Genomic DNA, 19,144 nt, shown 5'->3' on the forward strand with positions numbered 1-19,144 from the left:
AGCCCATTTTACCAGACCCAGGTGAGGAGTCTTGCCAAGTAATAGATGGACAACATTTTTCTTTAAATCAACTGGTGCCAGAAAGTTCGATGAAGTTCTTTTCTTTGTGGATTTCCTTTCTGTCTGACCACAGTGCTCTCTGCTGACACCTCTGTCGATTTTAGGAACTGTATAGAGTAGGATCAAATTCCCATATCATACCTATCCTGCTCTGAACTGTTCCTGACATGGAAAGACGTGACAGCAGAGAGCACTGTGGTCAGGCAGAAAGGAAATTCACAAAAAAAAGAACTTCCTGTGAAGCATACAGCAGCTGATAAGCACTGGAAGGATTAAGATTTTTAAATAGAAGTAATTTACAAATCTGTTTAACTTTCTGGCACCAGTTGATTTAAAGAAATTTTTTTTCCAGTGGAGTACCCCTTTAATGAGTGAATGGTACTCCTAACCTGTTCAGACACAACATTGGCAGATCAAAGGCAAATAGCCCACAATAAGTTTTCTCTATAGGGAAGGAGAACAGACACATGAGGGATCAGTTTACAAGCTCGTCTAGAAGTTCTCCAGCCTTTTATGGTAGTCCAGAGTAATGGATTATCAGGCAATTTGGCAGTTAACCGTGCAGGGTCATAAAGGATACATTTTAAAAGTTTGGACAATTCCGCATGCGGCAATAATAGCAAATATGATTATAATTTTAATTTTTTTGTGAAAAGGAAGGGGGATTATAGTTTGTCTAAGGGAGCTGATTTTATAAAAACTTAATTTTTATTTTACGCTTAAAGGAGTACTGCAGTCTTAGACACTTAGATAAGTGTGTGATCGTGGGGGGGCGACTGCTGGGACCCCCGCAATCTTGCGTATGGGGACCCAGCATTGCTGGATAATGCTTGTGCCGTCGACTTCACTGAGGTCGATGACACCCCCCTCCATACAGCCCTTCAAATAAAGGTTAAGACATATTAATTTGTTATTCATTTACTATTATCACTACTATTATTAGAAATACCTTGAGGAGTACCATTTTCTCAGCTTTTTGTATCTACCTCCTTAACCCCTTAAGGACTCAGCCCACTTGGGCCTTAAGGACTAAGACAATTTTATTTTTACGTTTTCGTTTTTCCTCCTCGCCTTCAAAAAATCATAACTTTTATATTTTCTTCCAGACTAGTATGAGGGCTTGTTTTTTGCGCGACCAGTTGTCCATTGTAATGCCATCACTCGCTTTACCATAAAATGTATGGCGCAACCAAAAAAATACTATTTGTGTGGTGAAATTAAAAAGAAAATCTAAATTTAGAAAATTTTGGAAGGTTTCGTTTTCACGCCGTACAATTTATGGTAAAAATTACATGTGTTCTTTATTCTTTGGGTCAATACGATTAAAATAACACCCATGATAACATACTTTTCTATTACTGTTGCGCGTGATCTGTACTTTTTATTGATACCATATTTGCTTATATAAAACTTTTATTACATTTTTTTATCAATTATTTTTGGAATAAAATGTTATGAAAAAGCAGTAATTTTGAATTTTTTTTTTACGTTCACCGTAAGGTATCATTAACATTATGTTTTAATAGTTTGGATATTTACGCATGCGCCGATACCAAATATGTATATTAAATGTCTTTTTTTTTGTTACACTTTTTGGGGGGTGAAATAGGGAAAATGGGACAATTTACGTTTTTATTGGGGAAGGGGGTTTTTCACATTTTTTTTAAACTAAACTTTTTTTACATTTATTTTTAAACTTTAATAGTCCCCATAGGGGACTATTTATTGCAATCATTCGATTACTAATACTGTTCAGTGCTATGCATAGGACATAGCACTGATCAGTATTATCGGTCATCTTCTGCTCTGGTCAATCGCAGACCAGAGCAGAAGACCCGTGGAAGGCAGCGGAGGCAGGTGAGGGGACCTCTGTTTGCCGTTCTGGATGATGGGATCGCCGCGGCAGCGCTGCTCTCGATCCGATCATCCATTTTAGTGTCCGCAATGCTGCAGATGCCGTGATCTGAATTGATCATGGAATCTAAGGGGTTAATGGCGGACATCCGAGCGATCGCGGATGTCGCCCATTACCGGCGGGCCCCTGGCTGCTATCAGCAGCCGGGACCTGCCGCGCATGATTCGTGCATCGCTCCGATGCTCCCGGTTATGTCTAGGACGTAAATGTACATCCTGGTGCGTTAAGTACCCCATCACAAGGACATACATTTACGTCCTGCGTCGTTAAGGGGTTAAAACAACCAGGTATTGGTACAATTGTAGCAAACCTTACTATACCTAAATATTGTGAGCTCCACTAAATTTTTCAGCATGAAGGTGATGACAGGTTCTCTTAAAAGTGTTACTTCCACAGTGACATGACATTAGGATATTATTGGTTAGAGTCCTACTTTAAGCTTCCACAGCTCCTGAGAATAAAGTAGCCATAACACTGTGCCCCATCACATTCTTTTCCTGCACAGTTGCCATGCTGTTCAGATTAATGGGGCCAGGGCCACTGCGGACACACCACCATTTTAACAGGAATACTCATATGTTAAACTCACCGGTGTGCAGACGACTATCTCTGCCCCTTCTTGCAGAGCCTTCGCCTGTTCCCACATGCTGCCTCCTCCGTACACGGCCACAGAACGCAGATTGTAGGCTTTTCCGAACCGCTTACACTCACTGTGAATCTACCAAACATTAAAACAAGTTTAACCAACAAAATACACAACACAACCCTTCTTGACAGATCGATTCCTAAAAAATGGAATGATAGCAACAAAGCCATCAATGACCACATAAAACTAAAAAATGACTAAGCCGTACCTGCTGACACAACTCGCGTGTGGGACACACTATGACGGCAATTGGCCCATCTCCTGTCTGTAGCTCCTTCTGGTCCATAATGTGTACTAGAATAGGCCAGATAAATGCTGCTGTTTTACCACTTCCAGTTTTGGCAATGCCGATCATGTCTCGTCCACTAAGTGCCACTGGAATACCCTGTAGGACAAGACAGTGTTCGGTAAAAAGAAAACCCATATGTAACAAGAGGTGTTTACAGTAGAATGGTCTGTACCTGACACTGGATGGGTGTGGGCTGGGTGTATTCAGACTTTCTAATCTGATGCATAAGCTGTTCATCAAATCCAAAGTGAGCAAAGCTGCTGGCTACACGTGGAGGAGCTGCCCCAGAGACCTGTAGCCAAAAGATGACATTTACATTTCTAATCATAGTAATACATTATAGTACATGGATTCATTTAATAGTCATTGTTCTGACCCGCAGGTTAAGTTTATGTCTCAGCTCCACAATCTGCTGAGGAGTCTGGGCGGTGATCTCCTCATGTTCTATATAGAAATTCTTCTCAAAAGGAGGATACTCTATCTGCAAAAGAAAAAAATAGCACAGCACATTAGTGGAACATGTCTGTGGAAGAGTTATCCAAGTCCACAGTAACTTTCTCCTTACCTCTGAATGGTCTATGGGTGGGAGAGGATCAATAATGCGTTTGGTGGTTGAGGCAATAGGGTTACCATCACTGTCATACTCAAGAGTGTCCTCTTCCTCCTCTGGTTGGAGCCCAGCTGTTGGGTTCTCAGCCATAAATCGGAAATAAGCTTCCTGTAGGAAATACAGTGACTCAGTGGACAAAACCAATATTCTGTGTATTCTATGAGAATAGATTATTCTTCAATCAAAGGTCTATCAGGGAATGATGAAAAAGACAGGTGGAATCTTATGTGAATGAACTGAAAAAATGATTAGCCCTAATGCCCATGAAGTTTTTTCCATATCTGTAATACAGCACCAATAGAAATCCCAGCATTGCTTCTAGAGGAGAACACAGTGCTATACAAAGGCACCATACGACAGAATATGTAGTGTATAGGGATCTGCTACATGTCTGCATACATATTTGTGATTCGCTTGGAGCTTTAAAAGGGTTTGCCAGGACTAGGAAAAAGGGGCTGCTTTTTGAACAGAAACAGCAACACATACATCTAAGGTATGATATTGCAACTCATACCTGTTAAAGTGAATAGGGCTAAAGTGCAATGCCAGACACTGCCCCATACCAAGAGTAATGCTGTTTCTATACACGATTTTCTTATGCTAGGTAAAGGCCAGCATGTGATAGCACAGGGTTTAAAAAAACAAAAACTTTGGATACTATATTGGTATACAAGGGGTGTTCCTTTAAGCTTTAAAGCCCTATTTATACCAAGCGGATGCCAGCAGTGCTCAGCTACTAGCATTGGAGCCAGTAAACCTAAATGCCCCTGTCAACAGCATCTAGGTGGTGAAAGGCCTCACTCTGGTCACTTCCAAGGACCAACTGGCAAGAAGGAAAAGCAAACAAAAAGACGCAAATTGTCTGTGTCCCAAATAGGGTTAAAGGAGTATTCCAGGTACTAAAAATTATCTCATATTGTGCAGGGGCTGTCATGAAAAAAATAAAATAAAAACTTACAGTCTACCCTTCCTCGGGAGGCCCACTATGTAGTCCTCTTGTCTCCTGCTGATTGGTCTGGCCACTATGAGAGACTCGTATGGGCACCGACAGCCTGCTCAGCCAATCATCAGCTCTCCTGCCTCATTCAGTGATTGCAGAGATGGGCTTCGACAAGGGTGCCGGTTTTAGATGGCGCTGGTCACAGGACAAACAAAGGTAAGTAAAAGCAAGGGTAGTTTATTCTCCCAACATGCAACCCGTTTCACTGCATCAGCAGCTTCATCAGGCTTCATGATGCCTGATGAAGCTGCTGATGCAGTGAAACGCGTTGCATGTTGGGAGAATAAACTACCTTTGCTTTTACTTACCTTTGTTTGTCCTGTGACCTGCGCCATCTAAAGCCGGCACCCTTGTCGAAGCCCATCTCTGCAATACCTCTCATTCAGTCGGCTGGCTGCGGACACTATATGCGCTCTCCATTGTTGTGTATGTGGGTACACAACACCATCAGGTGAGCCTCCTTCTCAGTGCATATTTCGCCATACAGGTTACTGGAGCGCTTTGTCTTTTCTAGTCATTCAGTGATTGGCTGAGCAGGCAGACAATGCTGAGACCATCTCAGAAGTGATGGCCAGAGGATTCAGGTGGGGACTGGAAGACTTCACAGAGTGACCCCTGAGGGATTAGGTGAGTACATGGTTTTTTGCTTAGTTTTTTTCCCCCATTGTGGCCTCAGAATGATAGGACATCATTTTTAGTATCAGGAACAGCCCTTTAAAGAACACGACAGATTTCTATATCTTTCTATCCAGCTTCAATTTCAGGAGACCTAATATTTATATTCAAGTAAAACCTCAAACCACTAAATAGAAAAATAATGTATAAAAGGCATCAAGAGGTTTTGTCTGTATTAAAACCCAACCTTTTCAATAAAGACAAAAAACTGGCAGGATTCAGACCCTTTCACTTTTTACATTTTGCTAAGTAGCATAAAAAGTACAGACATGAAGTTCTAGGGTCCCTTGTTCTCTAGATAAGTGTGGGTCCCAGAGGTGGGAATAACATCCATCACACATTTTTGGCCATAATCAAAGTGGGAATTTCCCTCTAAACATTGATGGCTGACCCGGACCCGCCTTTTAGATAAATTGTTCAGTAGGAAAGCTCCTCTCCAATATTGTTTACACAAAGACCATGGCTTGTCTGTACCCCTTAACAGGCAGCAATGTGTTATTCATGGGAAAAAACCATATGAGTAAGGCTGCATTCACACTTTGTTTTTACATTACGGGTGCCGGATCCAGCTGGGGGAGGGGCAAACCGGTCTCTCCCGTACCCCAGCCGGACCAGCACTGAAATCCATTTTCTTTAATGAGCCGACCGGGGTCAAACGGTGACTCTGGTCGGCTCATTTTTTAAGCGTATCCGATTTTGTGACTGGACCCAAAACCGTAGTATACTACGGTTTTAGGTCCGGCCAGGAAACCGCATACGGGTAAATAATGAGCCGACCAGAGTCACCGTTTGACCCCGGTCGGCTCATTAAAGAAAATGGATTTCAGCGCTGGTCCGGCTGGGGTACGGGAGAGACCGGTTTGCCCCTCCCCCAGCCGGTTCCGGCAACCGTAATGTAAAAACGAAGTGTGAATGCCGCCTAACCTAAAGTTCAGCAGCAAATTCTTGTGGAAGCAGTGAGAAGATCTTAACAGGTGTGTAAAGATCTGGACAAGTCACTAGGAACAATAGTGAAAAACTGGTGTCTCTGGTGTAGTACCAGAGAGAGGAACAGGCAGCAAAAACCCAGTGATCATTTATAGGATTTTTAGAAAAGTTAGATTTCTATTTTTCTTTATTCAGGCAGTGTGAAGGGGTGAAAGGTAAGTGCTGTCCATACATGTGCACACAGTAATGTTTATGGGAACCTCCAAATAAAGATCACAGATTATTATATTTGCTTGGAAAGAAAAAGCTTCTGATCTGCCAGGTGCACACTCAGGAAGGATGATATTATGAAAGGTATAAGGTCTTCTCTAGGTTATGCAACACTTATGCCCCCGTGGGTGGGAGATGTGGTCCTGCACACAGGGCCTGACAGCTTATATATCTTTTGGTATTTTTTAATGGGGCATTTTGGGTTAACTTATCTCCCATCAACAGGATAGGGGGTAAAAAAAAAAAAAAAAAAAAAATTCACCTCCAAACAGTTCTCAGGTTATGAAAACAGTCACACTTGCAATTTACTTACCAGGGTGGATTTCTTTTTAAGATAGGAGTCCCACTGGTTCAGCTGTCAAATCACATGCAGACTTGCCAAATCTCACCTGACAGTGTCTTTCTGTCCACATAGCAGATCCTGTGAGATTTGGAAAGTCCTATTTGCGGTGACATATGACATGACAGATGGACCAATAGGGCTTCTAGATTGAGGGGGGGGAAGCACCCGGTATGTGAATTACCAGTCTGACTGATGTGTCCAATGGTAAAAAAATTAAAAAATATAATTCCATAGAGAACAGCACTTTATTAAAAGGGCCAGAAAACCTGCATTGGCTGGGTACATATTCCACTTTGGAAAACACAAAAGCAAAACTACAAACTTACCTGGTCATCTTCCTCCTCAATGTCATCCCTGATACCCCTGCAAGAAAGAAAAGGAAAAACAAACTTCCCTGCACTCAGTTCGGACACCAGCCATGTAACAGTCTTAAAAATATTGTGGGGGCATACATTAGTTAACATATGTGTGGTGCCTGCAAGAGGCCCTGAATGTTGTGCATGTTTACAGGTAAGCCTTAATATTAAATGATAACATGTGGCTCTGAAGTGATTCAACTTGTGACGTAAGTCGCAATAATAATCAGAAAGCGGCCATAACATATCTGATTGGTATAGGTTATATCACATCTAGTGCAGGGCTTGAGGGAGCGGTACACAACTGAGAGACATCATACAGCACCCTTCTGGCACTGAGCTAGTCATAACAGGACAGTTCTCCTAGAGTGTTCCTTCAATAATCACATGTTCTGACAGAGGCAGCTTGTACTTGCTGAAGACTAGACAATGTGTTTAACATGTGTGACAAGACCAGATCAATGTCACAGATGTTTGCCAAAGCCGGAGACAGTGTTGACATGCTGACCAGGAGGTGTAAAAGGACCAATGTTAAAGAAGCAGCTTGGGCATACCTTGCATTCTTCATCTCCTTGTCTTTTTCCTCAAGTTTTTTCATGTCTCTGGCAGCCTGGTCCTGGGTACAAGAAAAACGACCAGTGCATTACAAAAAATACTCTACAGACTCCTAACACAACCTGTCTGCAGCCTCTAACGTTTACTGCTGCTTGTACCAACATTGCTGTACTTTTAGCAATACCAGTACAAGCTACTGCGGCGCTTCACTGTTCAAATGAGAACCACTGCTCCTTCAAACAGGAGTCGTACTCTTGTCAGTTAAACATAGGCCGATTGGCTGAATAACCCCTTTCATATTTTCTTTTTTGGACAATTTTCCAAGATTTGTATTGGCTGTTATTCAGTACAAATTTTAATTGTTTACTTCCAGAGGATATAAACATGTGATGGCTCTTGTTAGAAGACAGAGCTTAGATACACATTTTATCCACTGGAAGTAAATAACAAAAGTTCTTATATCATAGGCAAGAAGAAAGAGTGAAAACAAACAGGAAAATTATATAGGTTTTCATTATACAAAGAATTAAATACATTTGTTAAAAGTGTAAATGCACCTCAACTTCTGCCATAAAGGCCTCTAGAGGATCTTCTTCACTGTCAGAGTCTGTGGTTTTGGTACGAAGCTGCTGTCTGGTTGGAGAATTCTCTGCTGGGATGTAGGGCAGGTCCACATTGGAGTCTTCTTCCTCATCATCAAAGTATCTACAGACAGGAAAAGAATAAATTGTTACTTTTTTCTGTAGGTCAATACAATTAAAAAGGCCCAAGCTTATATACTTTATTATTGTACTGTTTATTTTTTTTTTAAAGAAACTTTTCTCTCATTCAAAAAAAAAAAAAAAAAAAAAGTTTTACTTTTTTACTTAGGCTAAGTTTCCACTTGGTTTTTTTCTGGCAGTTTTTGGATATCTGCCACTGAACTTTTTGAGCCAAAGTCAGAAGTGGATCCATAAGGGAGAAGTGCTAGCCCTTTATGTGTCCTATTCCTTTTGAATACACTTCTGGCTTTGACTCAAAAACTGAAGTGGTAGTATTCCAAAAACTGCCAAAAAACAAACAAAAAACAAACAAGTGGAAACTTAGCCTTTGGGAACAAATATAAAATACAGATCACTTGACAAATGAATCCAAGGAAAAGATACATGAAGACCTGGTTGGTCTAGCAGACACAGTAAATGCTCTAAAAACAAATTTCGGGTAACAGAGATCACAGGGTCATGCAAAAACAGGACAACTATAGTAGTTTAACATGAAGGTAAAACTAAAGAGTAGTAAAGAAAAGTGAAGAGAAGAGGAGAAGGACCAGGGGAAAATCTAGTGTGCAGGCCAATGAAGGGAGCCCAAGAAAGGCTGGAACGAGGCAACCACGGCGCACCGCTACACCGTTAAAAGGGGGGGGGGCATCACATCCCATACAATTAAGGCACACAGGAATTAGGTAGCTTTGCGGTATCAGTTGGAGGAGCAAAATTCCGACCAAGGCAGCAAGGTGGAGACGCAAGGGTTCACATCACTTGCAGCAACCGCTAGTAAATCCTCTGTCTGATGAACGTGAGCGACCTCAGCAAACTATTCCTCTAAAGTAGGAGCGGTAGAAGAGCGTAGTGCTGGGCGATATACCGGTTCATACCGAATACCATTTTATTTGCTGTACGATATGAATTTTTCCCATACCGAACAATGCATATCACAGTACTTTTGGAAGTTATGGTGGTTCCACAGTATTTAATGGTTTTCTCCCCCCACCCCACACGCTGGGGAACTAATCATAAGTGACCTGCGGGCGCTGCTCTACTTCTCTAACCCCCCCCCCCCCCCCCCCACTGAATTATCAGCCGCTGTGCTGTCCCCCTAATCGGGGAACTAATCATACGTGACCACCCGGCACTTTAAATGAATTAGTTGCGTGCCGCGGCACTGGAAATTATTAATAAAGGACATCTGTACTGTGCCCGGGCTGCAAAAATAAACAAAATAAACTGACTCACCTTCCTACGTTCCCCCGTTGCTCCAGTATCGGCCTCACGCTGCTTCCTGGAGACGGGAACATCACAGAGCAGTCAGCGTATCACCGGCCGGTGATAGGCTGAGTGCACTGTCATGTAAGGAGCCGGCCCCAGGAAGCAGCATTAAGATCGCAGCGGAGAACAGTGAGGCCGATATCGGAGCAACGGTGGAACGTAGGAAGGCGAGTCAAAGTTTATTTTGTTGATCTTTGCAGCCCAGGCACAGTACAGATGTCCTTTATTAATAACTTCCAGCGGCACGTAACTAATTCATTTAAAGCGCCGGCGGGTCGCATATGATTAGTTTCCCGATTAGGGGGACAGCGCAGCGGCTGATAATTGGTTCCCCAGCGTGTGTGTGTGTGGGGGGGGGGGGGGAATACCGTTAAATACCGTGGAACCGCCATAACTTCCAAAAATACTGTGATATGTATTGTTCGTCATACCGCCCAGCTCTAGAAGAGCGCCAATGAACTTTAGCCGCCTGGAGGGGATGCTGAAGCAGGGATCCTTTATACTTCGATATGGCCATAAGAAGCATAAACAACAAAACTGCACCAGAGTCCCGTGGGACACACATTCCTGTAATGTCAGCTACAATTTTGAAAACGAGTCGCAGAATGAAGTGAGGCTAGGACAGCTGGACCAAATATGTGTCATTGTGCCCTCGGCAGACCCACAACGCCAGCAATAGCTTGACACAGAGGAGTATCAGTAAAGAAGGACCATCGGAACATGATACCAGCGGGTGAATATCTTTAAGCTAGTCTCTTGGGCTTTAGTTGCAATTACCGTCTTATGGGGCAGGCAAAAGCACCTGATCCATTGTTCATGGGTAGTAGACTGTTTGTCCAGTCCTGTCTCCCAAGCCCAACAGTAATGAGGGAGGGCTGGCTTGCGATCTAGAAGAAAGCAATAAGCCATATATGGTCGATATCTATTGCTGAGGGCAGGATGAAGCCCTACATAGGTGTTCAAAAGGGCTGGGCTGGAAAGAATAGAAATGTCATAACTGGAGATACTCAAAAAAAGCTTAAAGCGTACCTGTCAGATCCAACAAAAAAACATTTCTTATAATATATCACTCAGTACCTAATCCTGACCAAGTACATCTAATTTTATTTTTTCTAGCACCTTTATTTTTTTTAATCTCACTTTTAATTTAGCTCACTAGTCTGAATTCCTCTCAAAGGGAGGGGGTGTGGCCTCACTGTGCAGGTCTCCGCCCCCTCCCTCAGTATGCTGTCTTCTCACATCTCCCCTAGCATTAGCAAAACTACAACTCCCAGCTTGTCCTCACTGACCGTAGCGGGACACAAGCTGACAGTGGGAGGATTTTTCCTCCAGCTGTGAACCCTGCACTCACAGCTGTCTATCAAGGACGTGTGTCCATGACATAGGTGATGATGCATGGACACAGTAGGACTAGTATGTGTTCAAGCAGGCAGGGGGGGCAGTTGTTTGACTGGATTTTTCAGTATGAAATACTGAAACATTTCTAATGAAAGAAATTGCAAAACCTATTGGTTTAGCATGCTTTACAACATATCAAAAGTTTCTGTATCTGACAGTGCCCATTTAAGAGAGTGTCAAGAGGCTTAAAGGAGCACTCCGGCTCTAAGACATCTTATCCCCTATCCAAAGGATAGGGCATAAGATGTCTGATCGCGGGGGTCCCGTCGCCGGGGACTCCCGCAATCTAGCATGCAGCACCCACCTGTGAGCGCTGCAGGAAGCGCTGGAGGCTCCAAGTCTTATGCCTCCCGACCACGGGGATGGAGTATCGTGACGCCCCACTCCCTGTATGCAAGTCTATGGGAAGGGTTGTCACGCCCCCTTCCATAGACTTGAATTGAGGGGGCGTGGCTGTGATGTCACGAGGGGCACGGCAGACCCCCGTAACACGAAAACAATGCTCAGAACATTTACTTCCAAATGCTGCCTGGTGGAGTACCCCTTTAAAGTGTTAATGTCAACCATTAGCTGATAACAAGGAGGCAGATTTTTGGTCACAAAAAAATACTATCTACCGCAAAATGACACCAATAAAAACTGCAGCTCTTACTGGAAAAAAATGAGATTTTTTTGTTCTTACCATAAAATCCTTTTCTCGGAGGATCCATTGGGGGACACAGACCTTGGGTATATGCTGTTGTTGCTAGGAGACTTGACACTATGGAAACCAAAAAAGTCGGCTCCTCCCGGCAGGATATACCCGCCTACAGAGCCTGAGGTAATCAGTTTAGTCCCAGAGCAGTAGGAGAGGACCGAAAGGCAGAAAACCAAGAACAATCGGAGGTAACCACAGAACAAAAAATAACTGAACGCACCCTCGGACAGGTAACCAAACTAGGAACACCAAAAGAAAGGGCGGGAGCTGTGTCCCCCAATGGATCCTCAAAGAAAAGGATTTTACGGTCAGAACCAAAAATCTCCTTTTCTCTATCGGCTCCATTGGGGGACACAGACCTTGGGACGTACAAAAGCTGTCCCTAGGGTGGGCACAGAAACCAGTCAGGGGGCAGGCTGGACCACCGCCGCCTGAAACACCTTACGGCCCAGACTAGCAACAGCGGATGCAAAGATACGAACCTGGTAGAATTTTGTAATAGTGTGCAAAGACGACCAGTTAGCCGTCTTACAGACTTGTGAGGCCAAAGCCCTGTTACAGAGGGCCCAGGAAGCTCCGACAGAACGTGTGGAATGAGCTGAAATCTTAAAAGGGAGGGGTCTTCCCTTTACAACGGTAAGCTTCCGAAATAGCAGACCTGATCCACCGCGAAATGGTGTCCTTTGAAGCAGGTTGTCCCTTACGTCGACCGTCCGTAAGAACAAAAAAGGAGTCACACTGACGAAAGGAAGAAGTGATGGAGAGGTAGGTTCGTACAGCCCGCACCACATCTAGTTTATGGAGCAAACGCTCCTTGGGATGAGATGGAACGGGGCAAAAGGATGGGAGGACGATGTCCTCATTGAGGTGGAAAGCGGAAATGATCAGGAAGGGAGAGCAGCAGGATAGAGCTGCCAGCTCTGAAACCTGTCTCAGGGTGGGTTCACACTACGTTTTCTCCCATACGGGAGCGCATACGGCAGGGGGGAGCTAAAACCTTGCGCTCCCGTATGCCACCGTATGCGCTCCCGTATGTCATTCATTCCAATGAGCCGGCCGGAGTGAAACGTTCGGTCCGGTCGGCTCATTTTTGCGCCGTATGCGCTTTTACAACCGGACCTAAAACTGTGGTCAACATCTCCCCTAGCATTAGCAAAACTACAACTCCCAGCTTGTCCTCACTGACCGTAGCGGGACACAAGCTGACAGTGGGAGGATTTTTCCTCCAGCTGTGAACCCTGCACTCACAGCTGTCAATCAAGGACGTGTGTCCATGACATAGGTGATGATGCATGGACACAGCAGGACTAGTATGTGTTCAAGCAGGCAGGGGGGGCAGTTGTTTAGCATGCTTTACAACATATCAAAAGTCGACCACGTTTTTGCCTGCGGTCGGGAAACCGCATACGGCCGAAAACGAAGCCGACCGGAGGCTGCGGTTCACTCCGGTCGGCTCATAGACTTGTATTAAATACGGTTCCCGAATACGGCTGAGTGCGGGCGCCACAATTAAGCCCCGCCCCCCTCCTCCAAACCGTATACGGGAACCGTATTTAAGAAATCGTGGTGTGAACCCAGCCTAACAAACGACCTCCCACCCGAGAAAAATCTGCAGGTGGGGGGCGTCCCCTCAGGCAGAAGTAGGTTTGCGGGTGCCTGCTTTGGCCGCAAAACAGCCGGAAAAGTTGTCCGATTTCCAGGAGGGACAGGTTTGGAAGGGGGAGCCTTCTTGTCCCGCAAAGGTGCCTGCCTGGCCGCCATATTGGCACCAAAGGTCCGAAAGGAGGTTGACTTGAGACGGGAAGCAGTACTGCGAGCCTTATTCTGAGGAAGTAAGGAACTTTTACCCCCGGTCGCCTCTGAGATAATTTCATCTAGGCGCTTACCAAAGAGCCGAGAACCAGTAAAGGGAAGTTCAGTCAGAGACTTCTTGGAAGCGGCGTCCACAACCCACGCTTTGAGCCACATGGATCGACAGAGGGCCACCAGGTTGCCTGTGGCAAAGGCAGCAATGCGGGCCGACTGCATGGAAGCAGAACACAGAAATTCTCCAGCTTTGGAAAGCTAAATCAGCCAAGTCCTCCGTGGGAGACCCAGAAAGGATACCCTGGCGGAGTTGGGAAGGCCAGACTGAAAGGGCTTTAGATACCCAGGCAGAAGCAAATGCAGGAAGAAGTGAAGAACTGGCCGGTTCAAAGGCAAACTTTGCCAAAGTCTCCACTTTCTTGTCTGCCGGATCCTTGAAGGAGGCTGCATCAGCTAACGGCAGAGTAGTCGCCTTTGACAGGTGGGAGACCGGTGGATCCACAATTGGAGGGGAGGTGCACCGAGTAATGAGGTCCTTGGCGAAGGGATACTGTGCTTGAACCTTCTTTGCTTCCTGAAACTTATCAGGGTGCCTCCAGGCAGATTCCAGTAAGGCTTCAAATTCAGCATGAGAGCTGAAAACCTTGGGTGCCAGTAAAGCACAGTGAAAGGAAACTTCTGGATCTACGTCCGTAGTTCCTGGGTCCTCTAGATGGAAGGTGTGCCTTATGGCCGAAATCAATGTGTCCACCCTGTCCGTTGTATCTGTTCGGTCCTCTGAGTCAGAGGCAGGATCCGAAGCCTCATCTACATGTTCTCCAGGAGAGTGGGAACGAGTGGAGGCAGCCTTGGAAGAAGGCGACTCTGACCTGGTACCCTGATCTGGAGATCCAGAATGGTGACCAGGGGAGCGTCCTCTGGAAGAGACGCGCGTGCAGAGGGGCGACACCTGTGAGGGGAGCGCCTGCGTCTGCTAGAAGATTCTGTGGATGAGTCTGAGGAAACACATTATGACGCTTCTGAGAGCGTTTAGCATAGTAAGAGGGAGAGCGGGCCTCCATGGAGGGCCGGTGTAAGGAGGACCTCTCCAGTCACCAGGAACGGGAGACCTGCGCCAAGTCGGAAATAGACTGGGAGAGGGAGGACACCTAACCGGGCGGGGATAGCCGAGCCCACTGGGTCTGGGGGAGCATCCTGAGTAGAAATACCAGGGGGTTCAGGGAGTGCATTGTTATAGGGTGAGAATATGGCAAGAGTTTTTATTTTTATTTTTTTTACTTCCAGACAGGCCCTTACACCCTCCCTGACCAGAATTTTATGGGGGTTTTTTTTTCGTTAGTGCATGCGATTTGAAAGCTATAATGCTCCATGTTGTTGAGTAAATTATATATTTAACTGATAAATTAAAATACTTTTTTTTTTTAAGTTACTTCCATGCAGGGGTGTATATGGAGAAGCAAAAGCTGTCATTTCGGACATCTTTTTATATTTTATTTTGTTTAATTTTTTTTCTCTCCCATTTACTGCTCACTTTTATATATTTTTTATTTATTATTTTTTAAATATTTTACCCCCCCATTTTATTTTAACACTAAACTTTTTTGTTATTGCCGATTTCTTCTCTAATAACTGGGGCTGACAAATGAGCCACAACCACAGTGCAAATATAGCCTCTTGACACTAAATGCGGGACTTTTCTGGCTCTCTATTGTTGCAGCGCACAGTGTCCATAACTGCTTACAGATCAGATGTTTAAAGGGAACCTGTCACGTATAGTATGGTGCCCATATAGCATAAACCATATAAAGAGTGTCACTGTGAGTCTACAGTCACACAGGCAAATATCCGTATGGAAAAATTCCGTGCGGACAATTCCCCGAAAGTGGATTGTCTGGCAATGCATTTCCATCTGGACTCCACAGAAAGAACAGACATGTCTATTCTTTCTGCGGACTCCAGAATTGAGATTTCCATAGAAAAAACATCTGAGAAGGGCTGAGAGCTTTGAGCCCAGGTCACATCCGGCTACGGGTCATAATTTTTTCATATTAACAGCACATGCTCCATTCATTTCTACAGGAGCGCCGAAAAGACCAGAGTACGGCTCACGGGCATCATCGCCACTCCTATAGGAAAGAATGAAGAGCGTGCCATGTACCGCTAGATGACACGTGCTCCTCACTAAGAGCGCGGGGGTCCCATCCTAGAGATTGCGATTGGGCACCAGCGGTCAGACCCCCAGCGATCAGCTATTATCTCCTATCCTTTGGATAGAGGATAAGTTACTTTTTTCAACCAGAGTACTCCTTTAAGTTCCACACCATAATTTTGTTAAGCAAAAACATAATCCCCTCGCATTGAAATGTTAATGTATCTTGCTTTCACCCCCAACATATGCCCTTCACAACAAGGATTTTTATCCAATGACATCCCTGTGCTTCTGTGACTAATACTGTACAGGAAAGCATGTGGTAGCACATGACACTACATGAGACAGCACAGTATGATTCCCCCTTTCCTCTGTACTTACGCATTCTCCTCATCAAAGTTGGCACGCTTAGATCCAATCTTATAGAATGATGGAAGCTGGTTGCTATTGGCAGAGCCATAGGTAGACGTTGCAGCGCGGAAAGCACTATGGGACACCTGTGGGAGCTTTGGTTCTTCCTTTTTTCCAACAGAAAGGGCAAAGCCACCAAAGCCAAAACCGCGTTTGCCGCTCGGACCCCCTTTGTTCCAGTTCATGGTTGCACTATAAAAGACAAAATTGACAAGCAAACGTATTACATACATGGTAAAGTAAAACCTCACACAAATGAATATGCTAAATAAAACAGGTATGTGCACAGGTGACTTTTCCACATGCTCTGTAAGCTTTGAGTTAGTTCAGATTTGGGGGGGCATGTATGTATGGTGTGTGACTGTGGTTGTCAATTGTTGGGTGGTCCTGCTCCAGGGGCTACACAATTGGCCCGATTCCTGGCAAGTGACCTTGTTTTACATGGAGACTCTACCTTTATACTGATGTATTGGTATCCTGCTTATATTTCTCTGTGTACAGTTTCCATTGTATCCTGTATAGTTTGGGCGCTCTTGTGGTGCTCTCTGGAGTATTGTTTTGTTTTTTTGACAAAAAAAAAGCCATGAAAAAAATAATAATTTAGGGGCCAAACTGAGGAGTCTGGCAGGAAGTGGTGGACTGAGGAGTCCGGTATGCGGGGCAGGCGGGGGTTGTTAGACTGAGGAGTCCGGTATGTGGGGGGGGGGCAGACTGAGGAGTCAGGTATGTGGGGCGAGGTGGCAGACTGAAGAGTCCGGTATGTGGGGCGAGGGGGCAGACTGAGGAGTCCGGTATGTGGGGCGAGGGGGCCGACTGAGGAGTCCGGAATGCGGGGCGGCCGACTGAGGAGTCCGGTATGCGGGGGGAGGCAGACTGAGGAGTCCGGTATGCAGGGGGGGGGGGGGGGCAGACTGAGGAGACCGGTATGCGGGGGGGGGGGGGGGGGCAGACTGAGGAGTCCGTTATGCTTTTGGCAGACTGAGGAGTCCGTTATGCTTTTGGCAGACTGAGGAGTCCGGTAAGCGGGGGGAGGCAGACTGAGGAGTCTGGTATGCGGGGGGGGGGAGGCAGACTGAGGAGTCCGGTATGCAGGGGGAGGCAGACTGAGGAGTCTGGTATGCGGGGGGGGGGGCAGACTGAGGAGTCCGGTATGCGGGGGGGGGGGGCAGACTGAGGAGTCCGGTATGCAGGGGGGAGGCAGACTGAGGAGTCCGGTATGCGGGGGGCAGACTGAGGAGTCCGGTATGCGGGGGGCAGACTGAGGAGTCCGGTATGCGGGGGGCAGACTGAGGAGTCCGGTATGCGGGGGGCAGACTGAGGAGTCCGGTATGCGGGGGGCAGACTGAGGAGTCGGGTATGCGGGGGGCAGACTGAGGAGTCGGGTATGCGGGGGGCAGACTGAGGAGTCGGGTATGCGGGGGGCAGACTGAGGAGTCTGGCAAGAAGAAGGGTATAGGAGCAGAGGAGAAAAGACGGAAGCCTCAGCAGACCACATTACAGTCACTATGCAAACAGTATATCTAGCAGTCTGGTATCTTCAGTAAAATATAACTTTCATTGTCAAATCATCATAAAATCTTACATTGGGACCCAGACTGACTGCTGGATAACCTGTGTTTGCATATATTCTACTTGCCCCAGCCCCTCCGTGCACAGGCGCCTTCATGCTGGAGTTAGTGGCGACATTGCAATCACTGTTGTCTATTAAAAGTCATGGGAATGTGACCTTACAGGTCTGATCAGTAGGGGGCAACCTCTGCAATACAATGGGGGAGATCAAAACCTGTCCAGAGGAAAAAAATTGCTGAGTTGCCCCTAGCAACCAATCAGATCACTTCTTTCATTTTGAAAAGGCCTCTGAAAAATGCGATATATTGGTTGCTATGGGCAACTCAGCAACTTTTCCTCTGGACAGATAAATGTCCCCCAATGTGGTCTAGTTGCAATTCCATCTATCTTTGAGTTAGTGACTCCAGGCGACTCATTTTTGCACCGTATCCGGTTTTATTGCCAGACAGAAAAAGGAGGCATGCTGCGGTTTTAAGCCCAACAATAAAACTGATGCGGTGCACAACTGAGCCGACTGGAGTCACTAACTCAAATGAATGAGATGCGGAGGGGATACGGCGCCGGCCGTTTGGCTGTCCGGGCATGCTGGGAGTTGTAGTTTTGCAACAGCTGGAGGCACACTGGTTGGGAAACACTGGAATAGACCTTTAGGCTGTAAAACTGGCACAAAATTCTAATAGCCTTATAGACATTGCTGGGGGAAGGGTCACCTGCCCCTTTAAAATCTGCTCCCCTTGTTACGTTAAAGGACTGCTTCCAGTCTGATTATAGTGATATATATATATGTGTGTGTATATATATATATATATATATGTGTGTATATATATATATATGTGTGTATGTATATATATATGTATATGTGAATGTGTGTATATATATATATATATATATATATATATATATGTGAATGTGTATATGTACGTGTGTATATATATGTGTGTGTATAGATAGAGATGTGTACGTATGTATGTTGTTGTGCCTGTGTGCGCGTATTAGTTCATCCTTCGTATAATGGAGCCCTATAGGCCGCTCCCGCGTCGTCCCTGCCTCCTCATGTATACGGTGACCCGTACCCTTCCGCTGATGCCACTCACACACACAGGCCCCGGGCCACCCCACACTCCCGTCACCGATTCTTCCTCCGGTCTCCGCGCTGCAGACTACAGCTAAGCGCCGCCTGTACACGTCACCAAGCAGCTGCCAGCGCCTAGTAATGACGTCACCACGTCAGCTCCAGACAGCACGCGCCCTTCGCCCCACCCCCTGTCTGTCCCCGCACAGGAGACATGTTGGAGACTTGTATCCGTGAATAAAATGGACAGTGATGCTGAGTGATCGGTAATAGAAGACAATTCTGGATGTTTGTGAAATGTAAATTATTACCCTTCAATCTACGCCAGATTTTTGGTCTTATTATTCATAAATGTGGTTCTATATGTAATAA

At 45.5% G+C, this 19,144-nt stretch overlaps 1 protein-coding gene across 1 annotated transcript in view; it reads right to left on the reverse strand.

Annotated features, from left to right (window-relative positions):
- Nucleotides 1-18,912, reverse strand: part of DDX42 (DEAD-box helicase 42) — a 33,897-nt gene extending 14,985 nt beyond the window's left edge. The window contains exons 1-10 of the mRNA XM_056548033.1: nt 18,774-18,912; nt 16,102-16,323; nt 8,204-8,351; nt 7,646-7,707; nt 7,062-7,098; nt 3,476-3,628; nt 3,287-3,391; nt 3,083-3,202; nt 2,830-3,006; nt 2,565-2,693 (exon numbers count right to left, since the gene is read on the reverse strand). Coding sequence (XP_056404008.1) covers nt 2,565-2,693; nt 2,830-3,006; nt 3,083-3,202; nt 3,287-3,391; nt 3,476-3,628; nt 7,062-7,098; nt 7,646-7,707; nt 8,204-8,351; nt 16,102-16,316 — 1,146 coding nt within the window. The 5' untranslated portion in view covers nt 16,317-16,323; nt 18,774-18,912. The remainder of the gene's footprint in view (nt 1-2,564; nt 2,694-2,829; nt 3,007-3,082; nt 3,203-3,286; nt 3,392-3,475; nt 3,629-7,061; nt 7,099-7,645; nt 7,708-8,203; nt 8,352-16,101; nt 16,324-18,773) is intronic.
- Between the last annotated feature and the right edge of the window lie 232 nt (nt 18,913-19,144).

The sequence above is a fragment of the Hyla sarda genome, chromosome 12 (genome assembly GCF_029499605.1).
Source record: "Hyla sarda isolate aHylSar1 chromosome 12, aHylSar1.hap1, whole genome shotgun sequence".
Classification (NCBI taxonomy): Eukaryota; Metazoa; Chordata; class Amphibia; order Anura; family Hylidae; genus Hyla; species Hyla sarda.